The following is a 17,500-nucleotide window of genomic DNA, read 5'->3' on the forward strand; positions in this document are numbered from 1 at the left end:
CTCTTTTTTTTTTTTTACTTGTTTATTTTCATTTCTAAAGTGTTCTCGTCATCCTCCCTTCGCAGTCAAGTGTTTTATTTTCTTTTCCTATTGTCCATTTCTTTCTCCTTTAAGCCTTCTCCTTATCTTTTCATTTACTTGTTGCGTCCGAATTCTATGTTAATTTTTTAGTTTTCGGAAGTACTTTCATTGATTCCTTCTCCTTGTTTTATAATACACTCAACTTTCATTGAGTCATTTCCTTGTTTTATAATACACTTAACTTTCATTGATTCCTTTTCCTTGTTTTGTGATACATTTAACATATCAATTTCCTCCTAATATTCCTTCATTTTTTTTTACTCCTCCTCTTCCTCTTCCACTCCGAAAATTTGCTGTTTCCATCTTTCTTTTTTTCTTTAATCTATTTCTTAGTTCTCCTCTCCTACAATAAATTTTGACCTCATCTTACCTATTTGTTATACTAGTTATTTTTCCTAATAAATTCTCTTATGTGTCCTCTTTTTCTCCTCCTCTCAATTATAATTATTTTCTCTGATATACCTACTTTTTTTATATGAATATTTCTAATTTCTGAAAAAAAAATCCGTTAAAAATACGTTTCTTATTTATTGCCTGTTTATTGCTACAAAGGCATATTGTCTCCTCCTGCGTGTTTCCTCTCTTTCTGATGACGGTGTCTCTGGGAAGGAAAAGGAAACTAATTATTCCTCCTTTACAGTCTCGTCTCCTTGTCTTCTTCTGCATGTATTCCTCTGGAAGGCAGGAAACTTATCTTTCCCCCAACCGATACTCTCTCACTTAATTCTTCCTTTCCTTCTCTTGCTACCGTCCTCAGGATGAAGGAAGAGACCCATTATTCCTCCATCCTAGTCTCCTCTTCTTGAGAACGCGCCTAGGAAGGAAGAATGACTAATGACAACAGCAGCCGCCTTTCACCTCATCAGCGGATAAGAATCCGACGTTCCTCCATTCCCTCGGAACGTCCATTGTCTCCCTGGATTCTAATTTGACTCTTGTTTCATCGGTCGTTCAGCGTTAATGAAGCCCATTTTCATTTCGTTATAGGTTATTTCGCCTTATCTGGCGGGCGTGTCAGCTTTCTTTAATCTTAATGGATGGCTGGCAGTGTTGGGTTTCATCTCTCCCTCGGATGCTTTGCCTTTTGGTCAAATTGGTTTGTTTTCGCGTCAACTCATTTTAAGTTGCGTTCCGTCGAGCAATGTCGCGTAAGTGGTCAGTCGTTATATTCTTTTAGGTTTTGAGTTTACTGTGTAAGGACCACTGAAATGGATGTAAGATAATAAAAACTGCATTGCTAACCGATGCTAATTCATTGTTGAACGTAATTATAAAAAATGACTTTCATATTATCAGTAGTGGAAAGTTTGTCTTTATTCTTACGGTGCAATTTAGGTTCTGTAAATAGGCCTATCTGCTTTTTTTTTTGCCTGCTAACTCATATTTTCAATTTTTAAAATCCTGTATGGCTTTGTTGTACTGCTACTATTGCTTACGACTATATGAATTACAGCTGGAGCATATGATAACATATTTACTTTCCTTTTTTGAAATTCATGATTTTTATATACCTCTTACGCTGCATCCACACTACAGTAAACATATCATAAACACAAGTCGGAAACTTATCCCACAAACATCACAAACAGGTTAAATACAAGTCAACAACTTAGTGGTCGTTCTAACCAGTGCTTCAGAAGATTAACCAACATTTGACAGGCTCGTTCTCCGCTTAAAAGTCGTTGACTTGTTTTCAGCTTGTTTGAGATATGGCTTGCGATAAGTTTCCTACCTGTCAAGTTTACCGCTTCTGATCAGTTCAGTGAGTGTTCCCTTTCTATCCTCGTTCACTTCTGACTGTCTAAATAGAGTATAGTTATAATATATTACATATATTATTTAGCGAGACCATGAAGTCTTTCGGGAAGAGGTTGCTACCCCCATACAATTTTGTACTGGGTAACTAATTCATTCACTGATAAGATTCATAAGGCGTTATGGGATTAGACGGAACGCGCCTTTGCGATTTTCAGTACTTCTCATCTTTTTAGAACCAAATTATTATGACTACCTGACTATATATATATATATATATATATATATATATATATATATATATATATATATATATATATATATATAAATCAAATAAATCAAATTATCATGATTATAATGATATATAATATATATATATATATATATATATATATATATATATATATATATATATATATATATATATATATATATATATATATATATATATATATATATATATATATATATATAATATATATATAAAATATATATATATGTGTGTTTGTATGTATAATGTGTATGTATGTATTTAATGAGCGTTTTAGTCATGGAAAAGCATACTGAGAGCCTTCGTTTATCCTTGTGATTTCAACGGTGGACCGTAATGTTATCCACTGTATTTGTCATGATTCACCCAAACTATTTTGTCAATTTCCCTGTCTAAAAAATACAAAATCCCGGAATTTTTCATGAGTTTAAAAAGCTTATTTCCACCAGTTATGAGTCATGTTTTTTAGTCTTTCCATTTTCATGTGCATGAAGCGAAAAAAACTGGTTAACCGACATCGTACGTTGCCTCTTTGGCACTTAATTCCTGTTTACTTCACTGGAAGCTGAATTCGACTGAATTTTAAGCTGGAGAGTTACACCACCCGTCGTACTTAATTCAGCTCGCGTCGAGCGCTACTCTGAAGGCATCTAAATTGCAAAGTGAACATCCACATGCAACAGTTGTATGAAGGCCTTAAACAGATATGGCCTTAAGTACTTAGCGCGCGCGAGAGAGAGCGCATACAAGAACGCATTGACTTAAGCGTTTTAGGGGAAGCAATAAATAACAGTCTAATTGATACACACACATACATATATATATATGTATATGTATACATACATATGTGTGTGTGCGTGTGTTACGAATACAAAAAGGTTGCACAGAAGATGAAAAAAGACCATGCAGATAAAACAAGGAGTACAGAACAAAGAGCATTATATTGTCGGTAGAGTCCCATCGCGTTTTTAAACAACCATACCTTTGGTATTAAACATAATAGTATGTCTTAATATCAGGCAGTTATTTATATGCATATATGTATATATGTATTATATATATAAATATATATACATAAGTATATTATATATATACATATATATACATATGTACTGTATATTATATATTTATACTATATATTATATATATATATATATATATATATATATATATATATATATATAGAGAGAGAGAGAGAGAGAGAGAGAGAGAGAGAGAGAGAGAGAGAGAGAGAGAGAGGAACCGTACCAGGGGCGGGAATGAACAATGACGAACTCCAGCAAAGCCATCGATAATGAAAGGGGCGTTTGTTAAAAGTGTTCCGCAGTGACGCAAGATCCGGCGAACGTGAGAGGAGACTTGAACAGACAATGGACATCGTTACTACAGTAGACTGAAAATCACCAAAGAATGTGTGACGTCTCTTCGAGACGCTTCACTTTCGTTGCGTCCCCGCAGGGGGGATTAGCACCATCGATGCACCTCGCTTGGTGCACCGTAGGCATTACTAAAGGGCGTTTGCAGCGCCCCTCCGGCCACTAGCTGCACTCACTTTTTAGCCTTTTACTTTATCTCCATTTTCGCTTCCTTTATTCAATCTCGATGTCAAAACACTCCAAATCCCTCATTTCACTGTCAGAGGCGCTCAATAACATAAAGTGCCCCAGTGCTTTGGCTTGACAGCCTAAATTTCATACATTACATCAAATCAACTCCCGCTGTGTGTAGATTTTATTACGATGGGAGTCCTTTCTGAATAATATTCAAAGTGGTTCCTTTTCCGTTACTATTGGCAATCATTTTACCATCACTAATCAAAACCCCCATGTGACTTGAAAAATAACGGAGTGATATTTTTCGGAGAAGGACGAAGCCTCTTTCGTCTGTCTTTCTTGTGTTGCGCGAAATAACATGACTCTTCTTCTCCAGGAGAGACGATGGAGATCAAGTGTTTATTGTTGAAAGAGAAATGGAATAGCATATGGCATCGAGTACACCCTCGTTTAGAAATAATAATGAGAGTTAATGAATCTACTTTTATTTATCTATTCATTTCTGAAGAATTATTGCAGATAACTATATAAGTTCTTTACAAAACTAATCGGCTAACAAATTTACCGCGTCGTTTTGTTTTCTAACGATTATCATCTCTTTTCTGTTTCATTTTTCCTTTGAGAAAAGTAAACCAAACTACTGATCAAATAAATATACTGCTTTGTTATAAGATATACCATAACTACAATTTACCCTTTGTTGTAGCTTCCAGCTTCTGTTGCTAAATCACTTGAGAATTGAACGCCGGGAAGTTTTAACCTTAAAATTAATATATAAAAACTGAAGTGACAAACGTAGGTAGGCAATGAAGTAAAGCTTCGCTCTATTCCTAAATGCATAGGTCCTTTTTTAAGTTCCTCGAACTCATTTATACAGCTGAACACCGTCCACTTTCCATGACTTTCCCGTAGCTATAACTTGTTACCCGACACAATGAATGAACGATTAGCAGTTTTAATTTACTATTTCAACATCTGTTGTATTTAGTTGCTCTTTTCCTTTCCATCATTTTCCAATAAATAAGGCAGGCTTATAGGAGGTTTATACAACAAAATGTGATACTTTTATCATATCCAGTAAATAAGACAGACTTGTAGGGGTTTCACAGAAGAAAATGTAATATTTTTATCATGATGTCCAATAAATAAAACAGATTTGTAGGAGTTTCACAAAACAAAACGTATTACGTTTATCTTGACATCCAATCAATAAGCCAGACCCGTAGGAGTTTCACAGAACAAAATGCAATACTTCCATCTTGAAAAAGTGAGTTACCTTGCATACATTAGCCCTAGGGGATCCAATCCCTGCCTACCGTGTCTATCTCAATATTTATCTTTCATATATGGAAGAGGAACGAAGGGGCCCCCGAGTTCTCCAGTTATTTCAAGACTGCCTTTCTCCTCCTCTTCCTCAGAAGTGGTGATGGTTGCCGTGGGCGTGGAGGGGTTGGCCTCATGGGCGGCGAGCTTGGTCCTCACCTTTGTTCTTGCCCTTGTCTTCCTCATCTCGTCAGTCCTCAACACGGTCTTTCTCGTCATATTCTTCAGGAGACCGGCCCTCAGGAGTATTTCTAACAGGTAAGTTATTTTTGGTTTTACTAGCCTGCTTTTTTTTTCTTTTTTTCCTTGAGTTTGGGAATGCTGAACCTAAGTTTAATTTTTGTGATTTTCGAAGGTAGGCGTTTATCCATATTATTATTATTATTATTATTATTATTATTATTATTATTATTATTATTATTATTATTATTATTTTGTATAAGGTCCGCAATAATATGTTAATAGAGTGTGACTGAGGATGAACCAAGATAGGGTTCGAAAGCTTTTTATACATTTTTATAGTCTCACACTCTATTGATATATTACTGTGGACTTTATACAAAATTACTCATGTTCTCGGCATTGAAAGTTCTACACTTATTATTATTATTATTATTATTATTATTATTATTATTATTATTATTATTATTATTATTACCACCTGATAAGCACACTACGTATTTATTCATATTTTCTTTTTACTTATAATTAATATTGTAAACTTTTCATATCCATTTTGAGCTCAGGTAGAACTCTATAAACCTGCCCGTATTTGTTTCAATTTCCAGAATTCATGACATATCATCTTCTCTTTACTTTGATTAATTAATTAATCTTATTAATATATATATATATACATATATATATATATATATATATATATATATATATATATATATATATATATATATATATATATATATATATATATATATATATATATATATATATATATATATATATACACACACATTTACTTCTTTATTTTTCCTTTGAAACCTGAAACTCTTGAATATGCTTCCTACTACTTCCTGTGTGAAATGTTGAATACTCCTTGACGTGTCACCATAAATTGAAAGTTCGCGTTTTTGTGTGCTTTTGAGGGCTCATATTTACATGTGTAGGTTCGAGTGCGAGTCGAGTTTCGTAATCCAAACATAAATGCAGTGAACTCGAGGGAAAGCTCACGTGGGCATGCATGTGTCTCATACCCTGGCATCGGATAAGGTAATACACAGGACGGCGAATAAGATTCGAAGACAATATAGTAAATTATATAATCTCTTTACATTATAACATGAATAAGACGGAGAACAGCCTTTGGTAACCGTTCAGTGAATAAAAGAAAGATGTGTTTATCATTATGGAGCTTTTCTATGGCAAAATAATAGTGATTATTATTAACATTATCGTGATTTACGATTTTATATCTCACGACAGAGATTTTAATCTATTTAGGTCTCTGCAAGTCGATGTCCTTGTCACTATCACTGCGCGTGTACCTGTAGGCCCTTGCCTTTGTCCGTGACTATGTGTGGCCCTTGTGAGTGTGGGCGGAACAAGCTCATAGAGAATGAATGGAGAGTGACCGTTGTCGGGGCTTTAATGGGTCATGCCCTCTGCCCTTGCTGGCCTGTTGCTATCCAGAACCTGCCAGACCTTATATTGAGGATCTCTCTCTCTCTCTCTCTCTCTCTCTCTCTCTCTCTCTCTCTGTCAGTGTGAAATATCGCCGGATACGTCGTACAAATGCGGCAATCGATTTCGTCCGAATTCGGGAAATGCATTTAGTATTTATATATGCGAGCACGACCAGCCATCAACATTCGGACTAACCCTAAGTGAAGTAACTCGGGCCAGATGTATGAACCTTTCACACCCACATGGGGTCCCTTTTGAAGCGACTCTTCCCGCTAATCTCGGATCAGTGGGCATTTTAGGCTAGGGACGGGAGCAGTGAATGGGTTCAGATTCTTACAAATAGCAAGAATGATGAGGTCTGGACGAATTTCATTTGTTGCTAAGCCCTGGCTTCGGCGTTCCTCCGGCACCTGGCCGTCTGCCGGAGTTCCAAATTCGTCCTACTCACGCTCTTGGGGGTCCTCTAGCCAGGTAGACCTCCTCCCTTTGCCGTGGGTTAGCATAATTATGGTTCACACTATATATATATATATATATATATATATATATATATATATATATATATATATATATATATATATATATATATATATTAAGTACAAACATAAAAAGATACGATGGTAAATTAATAAATATTTTGTGATAATCATACATTATATTTTCGCTCTTTCTCTTCCATGACTGAAAATTAAAAAAAAAAAAAAAATGTGATTTTGTAAAATTTCAAAGAAGTGCGTAAACCAATCCTATTGTAAGACGTGAGTTATTTTACCCAGAACGACAAGAATGAAAGCAAGGATGGATGATTCTCTATGTAGGATAGGATTCATTTCGGTTTCCCTTCAGCCGAACTGGTTTGAGCGAAAGCTTCAAACGTAGGGGCGCCTCTTCTGAATCGAAGGGCGACGCGTCTAGTGAGCCGAGTGACACCTGGACGCTATAATATATTCTTATATGGTTATCAGCTGAATTATTTGCTTCGATTCAAAGATATTGGATTTCTCCAGATGTCCAGAATATTAATAGACCCTTTCTTTTACATTATTCAATGATCAGATACATCGAACAAATGATCCTTGATTGTACGTAGCTATGGGCAGACGATGATTATTGGTCCAGGGCATTTCGACCAGCCAGTGGTTCCTTTGTCTGGGTCCTCTTCCTCTTCCTCCTCTTCCTCCTCCTCCTCCTCCTCCTCCTCCTCTTCCGCCACCTCCTACCAAATACCCTCTCCTCCTCTCTTCTCCCAGTCCTTTTAAATTGAAGTAATAAAAGTCCCCTTAAATACCCTTATGGCGTGGGCAAAGTATTTCAGAGTCTGGGACCCAGAGCCATGACAGCATGGTGATTTTAACGAATTTTAGGAGATGATCTCACGTTGTACGTAGACCTTTTTTTTTTTATTTTTTTCATTTTTTGACCAAGGATTTGTAATCGCATCACGCCTTTCTGCGATTATGAAGAGAGGAGGAATTCATAAAATGCATTTGCATATTAGTGTGGTTGTTAGTGATACCCATGTTAGTATTTACTGTGCGTATTTAATTATGCATGCTATTATGAATATTAGCGTTAGAAAAATAATTATAAAAGGATTATGGAATTTCTCGTTGTCATGTTTTTATTTCAAATTTGTAACCATTATATGAGTTTTCCCTGAAGACGAGGACGAAAAAGACAAATAAGAAGAGACAGACGAGTAGGAGGAAGAGGGAGAGAGACCTCTTCGATAACCTTAAAGTATTGACCCCAGAAAATAAATAAGAGAATTCTTTGGGAACTTTGAATCAATGTTTTTTCTTTAGATTTCGATTGTTTTTTCTCTTATTTTCTTCCTCATTTTCATAGATACTTCTGTAAAATTTCAAGAGAACGTTAAAATTATGAGGTACAGAACCCAATTTCCATGTTTATCTGTAAGTGAAAGCCGTTTATCAGAGATAATACAATCACCGTTTTGTAATAGGACTGTCAACTCATTGTGCTCATGTCAAGGACTGCTGCTATATAACGTGCATGTTTGTTGCTTTATATCATGCTTCCATAAGTCTTACTTTGTCATTATCAAGGAATATAAAGTCCATTCCCCTCTTAATCTTGCGTCTTTTGCTTGTTTAATATATTGCTTCTGTCTTCTACGAAACGTGCACTTTGTTTGTTATGGAGAAATTCTAATTTTCTCTCCCATTGAAATGGTTCGTTTCTTTTCTCATTTTAATTGTTGTCTTTTTACACAATGATTTTATTCCTAAGCTTTAGCTCCTTTTGGTGTTCACTTCTTGTCTGTGCTCAGCCTAGTATCTAGTTGTGCATCAGACCCAATCAATCGGTGTTAGTTAGTCTAGGGATAGCAGTCAGCCGACAGAACATCCAAATAGATACGAAGACTTTCTATTCGAAGACCCCTTTTGCCTCTGACGTCAGTCTGGTTTGTGGTGGCCTTGTTTGACACGTTCATATATACAGACATTTTCTGGTCCACACATACATCTGCAAGTATCCACGGTTGTACAGAGACATCCATTATTGTCGCGCGCACAGAATAATATGAAGATCCAGAGAGCAGATGTATATGTTATCGATACAAGAGATACTCTTTGCGCAGCCCTAATTTAGTCATGGCGCCCCGGCAGGGGGTCTTTCATCTTGGGTTAATGTTACGGTGAACAAATGTGTTACCAGAGCATGTCAGATAAAGGCGCTCAGATCTGAGTGCTCGATTAGGCACAGACCATTTGCATATCACATTCGCATTCCTGTAGAAAATGGTGTCATTTGTGTGATAATGAAGTCTTAATCTGGGTCTTCAAATGTACAAAATTCGGACAGAATAACCCACTCTACAACGCCCTTCTTTTATTAGTTTTCTTTCCTATTTTGTGCAAACTACATAAAACTTTCTGAGTCACCGAACAGACCTTCTGAGCACCTAGACAGGAACTGTGAACTTGTGCGAACACACACTCGGATCCCACGTGACCTCTCTCTCCCTCTCTCTCTCTGTCTGTCTGTCTGTCTGTCTGTCTGTCTCTCTCTCTCCATTTCTGAGGTTTGTTGCTAAGACAACGCCTTTTGGTGGGTGCTGATGATATCTGTTCGATGGCTCACCTCCCGCTTTTTCTCCTCCTCGTCCTCCTCCTCCTCCTCCTCCTCCTCGTCCTCGTTAGGACTACATCTGGGGTGGATGCTTGCATATTCATGACATCTAATAATGTCTGGAGTCAGCAGCAACCACACGAGACAAGTCGAGGTCGCCAAGGACGATGGATTTTTGGAAATTCAATTTTCGAGAGAGAGTGAAGTGAAATGGGGAGTTTTGGGTCAACGGCGCAGTATATAAAGGAGGTCTTCGAGCAGAGCAAAATCTTGACCTTAGTGTAACGAACCCTCTGGAACAAGGAAAAGCAGATAGTGTGATTATAGTAAGTTTGTTTTGGGTAGGTAATTTACCTCTGCATATGCATATCTAGTCGTGCAGTGAAGGTGCACTGGCATTCAAGAGTGTCTGGGATCTGTCTGAAGGTAGAGCCTCTATTTGTATTGCCATCTTGACCTCATCTCCCGACTGGGAGCTTAACGACCTGGACACATGTTACAATATAAATCCGATTCCCCGCAGACGTTAGGTGACGAAACCATCTGTCTGGTGGATAATGAAGAGGACTGTTATTATCTATACAAATTTATATCGTCGCTTCAGAATTGCGTGGTTTGCAGCATTAAGAGTAACGACATACATTCTTCGTTACACGCCTTGTATTGTCGTGTCAACTTGATATCAGATAATGATAAGAGGCTGAAATTTACTGCGACTCCAGCACATAAACGCGTCCGCCAAACGCCAAATGAAAAAGGAGACAAGCATATCACTTCTCGAAGGCCTAAAAAAAAATGCATTGATTTTTCGAAGCTACCTTTTAAGGCCCTTTTACATTACTTCCGCTTTACACCTGTAGTAATATAAATACCTTCTGAAACCGCAGTCTACGATGTAACAATACTTGTGATAGTATTAACAGTAACAGCAGAAGTATATTATTGTTCATATAGGACAAATAGAGAACAAACCCCAGGACCTTTCTCTCAGACTTTTATTTTCTTTTTATTTTATTTTTAAACAGGACCCCAAATCCCTTTCGCAGAACGAGGAACCACCTTGAGTTCAAGGCAAATTAGAATGGGTCAAGTCTGACCGAGAATTGTCCTAAATTCTAATTTTATCGATGCCTCTAGGTATCTGAGCCTAGGTGATTATTTTTTACATGCCTTCATGTCTCTTATAATATGTCGGAAGCTTGTATGTCTCCTTATTTGTTATCAAGTATCTGGACCTATTTTGTGCGTGTGTGTTTTTTTAATTTTTTTTCCTTCACTTTGGTCAGAATAGTTGATTTCTTATCGATCTTAGTATCCTGCTGGCCTCTGGGCTTTCATTTATCTTGAAAGTCGACGCTAATCAGTTGCAAGGTGATTGAGTTATTAAACGCATCAAGATTATGATTTTCGATTTAGCGGCTCAGTATCCACGATAAAAGAATGATAAAAGTGCAAACGTATGTACATGTGAATGTGTTTGCGCTTGTAACATCATTAATCAACAATGTTTACCTATGTAGATTTTCTAACGAAATTTTTCTTATTTTTTCTGTTACATACACAACTTAAGACTCCAAAGTAATGAAAAATTATAGCTCTGCAATCATAGCATTAAAAGGCGTGGAATTCAGTGAAATACAAGAAAAAGAACAATCATGTTACTGAGAAAATGGTGACTGTTACCAAGACAATTCAACGAGCCTATCACTGAACGCGGGGTTCACATCGGCTATTTGGTGACGCACGAGAGGAAAGGTCTGCAAGCAAGTAGTTAGTATGCGAAGGCCGATGCACATTCATCAGAAGAAAATGATGTACGTTCATTTCCTTTAATTGTGCCTCATACAACTATGATTGTGCTTATAGGTTAGTTTACTTTGCTATGAGACTTTTACCTATGATTCGTCATCGGCGAAGGCAAGGTGAGGGGTCTTCTTAGCAATAGAACTTGACCCTTTTAGCCTAACTGCTTTAAGCCAGTTAATTCTTACACTGAATAATCTTCGACTTAGGCTCATGCTTGTTTTGGACGAGTCACTCCTCCTGAATGTTTATGATTATATAGAAAACGATGATTTTTCCAGTTTAAAAAAATTAACGCGTTCGTCGAGGACCTAATATAAGGGTTGTCATTCATTAATCTTGTGGATGGATTTCTGGTTTTTGCTTCCTAATCGACATTTTTCAAAACCTCGTGTGGAATTTGCCCTCCTTTGGACACGCATTGGTGAGTTTCAGTGTTTATTGAAGACTTCTGGTTTAATAGTTTTAGTGCTCACTTTTGTTGTTTAAATAATAATAATAATAATAATAATAATAATAATAATAATAATAATATTATTATTAATAATTATTATTATTATTATTATTATTATTATCAGCATCATCATTAAATAATAATAATAATAATAATATTAATCAGCACTGAAATTATTACTTATTATAATCATCGTTATTTGCTAACAGGCTGCATTCATGATAAAACTAAATTATTCTTGCACTGAAACCCTCTATTAACCAATATTGCATAAAAATGGTACGTGATGGTCGTCCTCTATATATATAATAATAATAATAATAATAATAATAATAATAATAATAATAATAATAATGATGTACTTTCACTAACAGCAACGTCATCTTTAGCTGACAAAAATTCTAAGCTTTAGACCACTTCATTGCGTCATCACTTTCTTTATTTTTTCTTAACTGCAAAGTCATCTCGCTCACAATGAAAGCTTTTATGAATACTCCGATTTAACACACACAAACACTTTCTCTCTCTCTCTCTCTCTCTCTCTCTCTCTCCTCTCTCTCTCTCTCTCTCTCTCTCTCTCCGCTCCCCTAGCGTCTCTTATCTTTCTTTTCAATCAAAAGCCGGTTCCATACAGATTAGCGATTAAATTTTTACCATCGTTTCCATATTCGCCTCGCTTGGCAAGTAATTACCGAAGGAGGAGTCTCACGCTTCATTCGGTTACCTGAATAGTTTTTCAGGGAAGGAAAACTTCCTGGAAGAAAAATATAAAAATGGGACAGCTGATGTGAGAGACAAAGCAAGACTACATAATTAGAGCTAGTTAACGGAATAAATGTTGTGACTGTTTTTCAAATGCTTAAAGGATGAATTTATTTTCGCCTGTTTTCGTTGGGTCGCAAATAAGGAAGGGAACATCTGGAAGAAGGGTTTATCTATTTATCTATTGATCTATTTATTAATTTATTTTGCTTTAATAGCTAACACATAATATATTCCATCGGACATAAACTACCTTTAAGCAAGACAAATAAATGCCTTGGCGTATTACGGCTCATTTTATGGCTGAATGGCATTCTAGAGACCGCGTGTACTACGGAATTAAAAAAAAGAAATATTACAGAAAGTGCACTGCGGTTATGTAAGAGAGTAACCTGAAGACCTATATAACATTTCACAAGACACTCCGTTCTTAGTGCGTGTGTATGTTTGACCTAGAATACAAACTTCCCGGTTCATTTTAGTTATTGGTCTACCACGTTTATACATAAAATATTGGTCAGAGCATTAACACCATACTTAATAAAACTCTGTTCTAAATACTGTTTCTCAGACACTGAAACAGCCGTAAATATTTGGCTCTGAATCCTGTTTCTCAGTTCAGTTCAATTGGTACATACAAAGCTGAAACTTGGCCGTCACCCCCGGCCATGGTTTTTTTATTTATTTATTTTTTTTGACGGTGAAATTATGTAAGGCGTATAGTGTGACAGTTACATCATTCCCCACAGTTACTGGAGATTTAAGATGCCTGCCTTTTAGCACTTTATTGATGTAGAGGGTTAATATCTCCGTCGATCATCTTTCTGCCAAGGCGGAGATGCCGTACGGAAGCCTTTTGGTTTGTTCAGTATCATCAATGACTTTTCTCCTTCTTCTTTTGCCTAGAGCAGATTATCAGTGATTGTCAATATGATATTTAGTTATTTTCATTTGTTTTTTATCTTATTAGTTTAATTTCTGGCAAAGGAAGTTCTATTTTTAAATCTTTCAATTAAAATAAAGTTTGGCGGCATTTTATTCTATAGGTTAAAAGGTAACCTTCTCAGAGAAAAACTATGCAATCGATTTTCATCTAGGAGTTACAAGATTCTGCAATCCCCAGAAACTTTGACGTGAGCTTCGGTAATCCCCAGAAACTCTTAACGCATTTGGAACACGTCTTTGTAACACTGTAGGCATTTCAAAGTACTTTAGCGCTGCTTTTCACATCATTGTTCTTGTCTGTTATCACTCGAATCGATGCACAGTATAAATATACGTGACTGGAACCTCTTTTCAGTAGTTTTGAATCACTTCACCTGCTACTTCAAACGTATCTTGTTTTTTCAGTCACTGTACTTGTCCTGTGGCCATTCCAATCACTTTACTTGTCCTTTGGCCATTCCAATCACTTTACCTGTCCCATGGCCATTCCAATCACTCTACTTGTCCTATGGCCATTCCAATCACTGTACTTGTCCTATGGCTATTCCAATCACTTTACTTGTCCTATGGCCACAATTTGCTTGTGTTGCATCGAATCGTTCTAAGGATTCTTTGCAGTGTTCGCTATCGAATCAGACAACTTCGAGGCTTTCTGAATAAATTCTGCCGAGCTTCTCGTCTTTCAACTGGCAGTTTTATGACACAGGTTCCAGATACTCAATACGTTTTTTCTGTGTGTTTCTGTTTAAGATATGAACCTCTTTATAATGACCTGTATCTATACATTTGTTTTCTGTGTGTAACAACAGTAGTCCACGTCCTTTCTCAGCCTTTTCTTATTTTACTGTTGTCTTTGATAGCATGGGTTCCTAACGTGCGTATATACTTCATGAGTGAAAAAAATATGTACCTGCTAGCATAGTATCGCTGTATTTATCACAGTTAAATATAGTTTAGCGTCTATCATGATTATCATATGCATGTCAAGCACAAACAAACTCCCATATATATATATATATATATATATATATATATATATATATATATATATATATATATATATATATATATTGTAATAATATATATATATATATCCTAACTTATTGACCAGAAGATTCTAAATATATATATGTATAATATATATATATATATATATATATATATATATATATATATATATATATATATATATATATATATAGAAAATCATGCATTAAATAGATATAATCTTTATTCATATGTCATAGTTAATAATGGAGTTGATATTGTTACCAAGGAGAGCTTAGTAAAGAACATCTCTTGTATATTTTCATAGCTTTATCTAACCTTAGTGTTCAGAAATTATATTACACGTCACACACACATGACTATACCTCAAGTCACAAGCCTTGCTGCTGGTTACCCAGGGGGACGCAACTTTGCCACGCATGTCAATTGTCCCTAAGGTCTACAGTTGAATGTTCGGCGGCCATTTGGGTCAATGAAATAATATCAATTCCTTTTAAGAGATCGGATTCTTGGAATAAGTTTTTTTTTAACTTTATTTACATGAAATGAGTATTCCAAGAATGCTGCAGTTGTTTCTAGCAAACTGCAAGTGGCTTTCCCTAGTTGTATTCTCGCCGAGTCCCCTATATGATAATCAGTCGCTGTTACCAAGTGAGCCTGGAATTCTCCCGCCAGAAGGGATGGAGCTGTGAGGGGTCAGACGTGAATATAGATAAGCTGTTGAAAAATAAACTGTCGAAGTTCATGGAGGAGAACACCACCTCTCCTGTGACTGAGCATGACCCGTCGCAGACTGACTCCACAATGGAAGTTGGGACGTGCCGTTTGTTTCCCATTGTTCGACTCCAGCGAACATACTGTACGTAGTTGGCGCTGTTTAGTGAAGTCCGTTTGCTTTCAGCCTTTTATTCCATATATTACTGTTCTTGAATAATAATTATATTTATGCAGTTCCCTTAGTATTTTGTTAGTCTAATGACATTCGCTTGGAAAGAAAGAATTTGCCTGCAAAAATTCAACGTAATGGGACTAGTACTAGTGTTTTAATTGAGAAGTATCTCATTATACGGAGTCAGTGACCCAGTTAGTTGTGACGTCAACTAACCTCCAATTAATATGTAATTTCAGCAAATGGATGGGGTCTGAATACCTCACTTTTACTGATTTAGTATCTCCCACCCTCCGCTTGTAGCTAGCCATTTTACCAAGTAATTTTTGATTCCAGGAAAAAGGCCTCGATCTACAAGTCTATCTAATATATCTAAAATAGTCTAATCACTACTATACGAGGGAAGTAATATGGTCTTATTCGCTCGATTTATGGAAGCCGAAAATGGTGAAATAATTCCTACTTCTTTTGCTCTCTCCGTCACTTCTGTCATTTCCTTAGTCTTGTTCTCTGTCCGTTTCGGCAGTCTTCTTCGTCTCCATATCTGTGTGGTCGCTCGCAGCCATCGCTCACTGGCTGTTTACTATGCGTCTCCTCACACACGATGAGTGATGATCATCATGGGAAGAAGAAGAAAAAGGAGGGAAGAGAGAACTTGAGGAGGGAATCAGTCGTGGGAAGGCTGGATGGATACTGGAGAGAGGGGGAGGGGCGTGTAATTGGCGGTGGGGGGAGGGGGTTAGAGGATAGGAGGGAGCACGGGCCAAGAAGGTTCACCACTCCTTCAACCAAGGATTGATTGTCTCCATCCTTGGTCGCCTCTTCTTCGGCGCCCATCTCTCCTCTACATTATTTTAGGGATTTTACGACCCCATCCCTGTGTTTCTCAGAGAGCGGCCGGTTGTTGCTGCTGCCATTTGTGCTATGATCTACGGTCCATGATATCTCCGGATTCTGCTTCCTTAGCCGTTTTATTTTTCAATTTCCTTTGATGTGGCCTTTGATTCGAAGACTGATACGTCTTTTTTTTTTTACTTTGGAAACTGGATCTTCAACTTTCTATTGACATATTCTTCTTCTCCTTCTTGTTTATTTCACCGAGATGGCTCCCTTTTGGGGGAGATTCCTTGACCCCCATTATACCTGGTTTCCGGTTGTATTCTCTTGGCCATAACATCTCCTGAAGGGTAATATCTTTCTGCCCTGACCTCCAAGGGTTAGGTTTGTATTTTACAACACGTAGCCATTCTAGTCACGATGCCTGTAATTACGGCATTGCCTTTGAAACATTATTCGTGATTTAAACTTGCTCCAGAATGTTCAGCGATAATATTATCTACGTGAACGAAACTTATTCGCAGACCAACAAAAATACGTAATGAAATAAAACGCACAAAACCTATAAAAAGGAAATAGCTCATCGGGCCATATTGCCCATACGTTCGCGGAGAGAGAGAGAGAGAGAGAGAGAGAGAGAGAGAGAGAGAGAGAGAGAGAGAGAGAGAGAGAGAGAGAGAGGTTAGCTTACTAATATTAAAAATCATGGTGTAAATGCATATCTTTTTTAAGTCCACTATATAATTTACGAACTGATTCTTTCAATAAGAAACAAATAAAGGAGACTTAATCGTGCAAATGTCAAGAGAAAAGTTACTGATCGTCCATTAATCTTTGGCCAGGCAAAGGGTGAGGCTTAAAATAGGCCTAGAGATAAATATCCACCATTTTAAACCCTCGGGTTGCAGAATGCAGGACGTCAGAATTTCTTCATCTGGTTCTTCATTTGGATATCAGGCTTTGTAGTAACAAAATTAACAGGGCATTCTTGTTATATCCTAATGAAGAACCAGATGAAGAAATTCTGACGTTCTGGATTCTGCAACCCGAAGGGTCAATATGGTGGATATTTATCTCTAGGC

At 36.8% G+C, this 17,500-nt stretch overlaps 1 protein-coding gene across 3 annotated transcripts in view; it reads left to right on the plus strand.

Moving 5' to 3' along the window:
* The window catches only part of LOC136845819 (5-hydroxytryptamine receptor 5B-like), a 157,789-nt gene that overhangs the window by 90,360 nt on the left and 49,929 nt on the right, over positions 1 to 17,500 (plus strand). For all 3 annotated transcript variants that reach the window (XM_067116192.1, XM_067116191.1, XM_067116194.1), the window contains exon 2: positions 5,079 to 5,241. In XM_067116192.1, coding sequence (XP_066972293.1) covers positions 5,087 to 5,241 — 155 coding nt within the window. In that variant the 5' untranslated portion in view covers positions 5,079 to 5,086. The remainder of the gene's footprint in view (positions 1 to 5,078; positions 5,242 to 17,500) is intronic.

This window comes from Macrobrachium rosenbergii, chromosome 14 (assembly GCF_040412425.1).
Source record: "Macrobrachium rosenbergii isolate ZJJX-2024 chromosome 14, ASM4041242v1, whole genome shotgun sequence".
Taxonomy (NCBI): Eukaryota; Metazoa; Arthropoda; class Malacostraca; order Decapoda; family Palaemonidae; genus Macrobrachium; species Macrobrachium rosenbergii.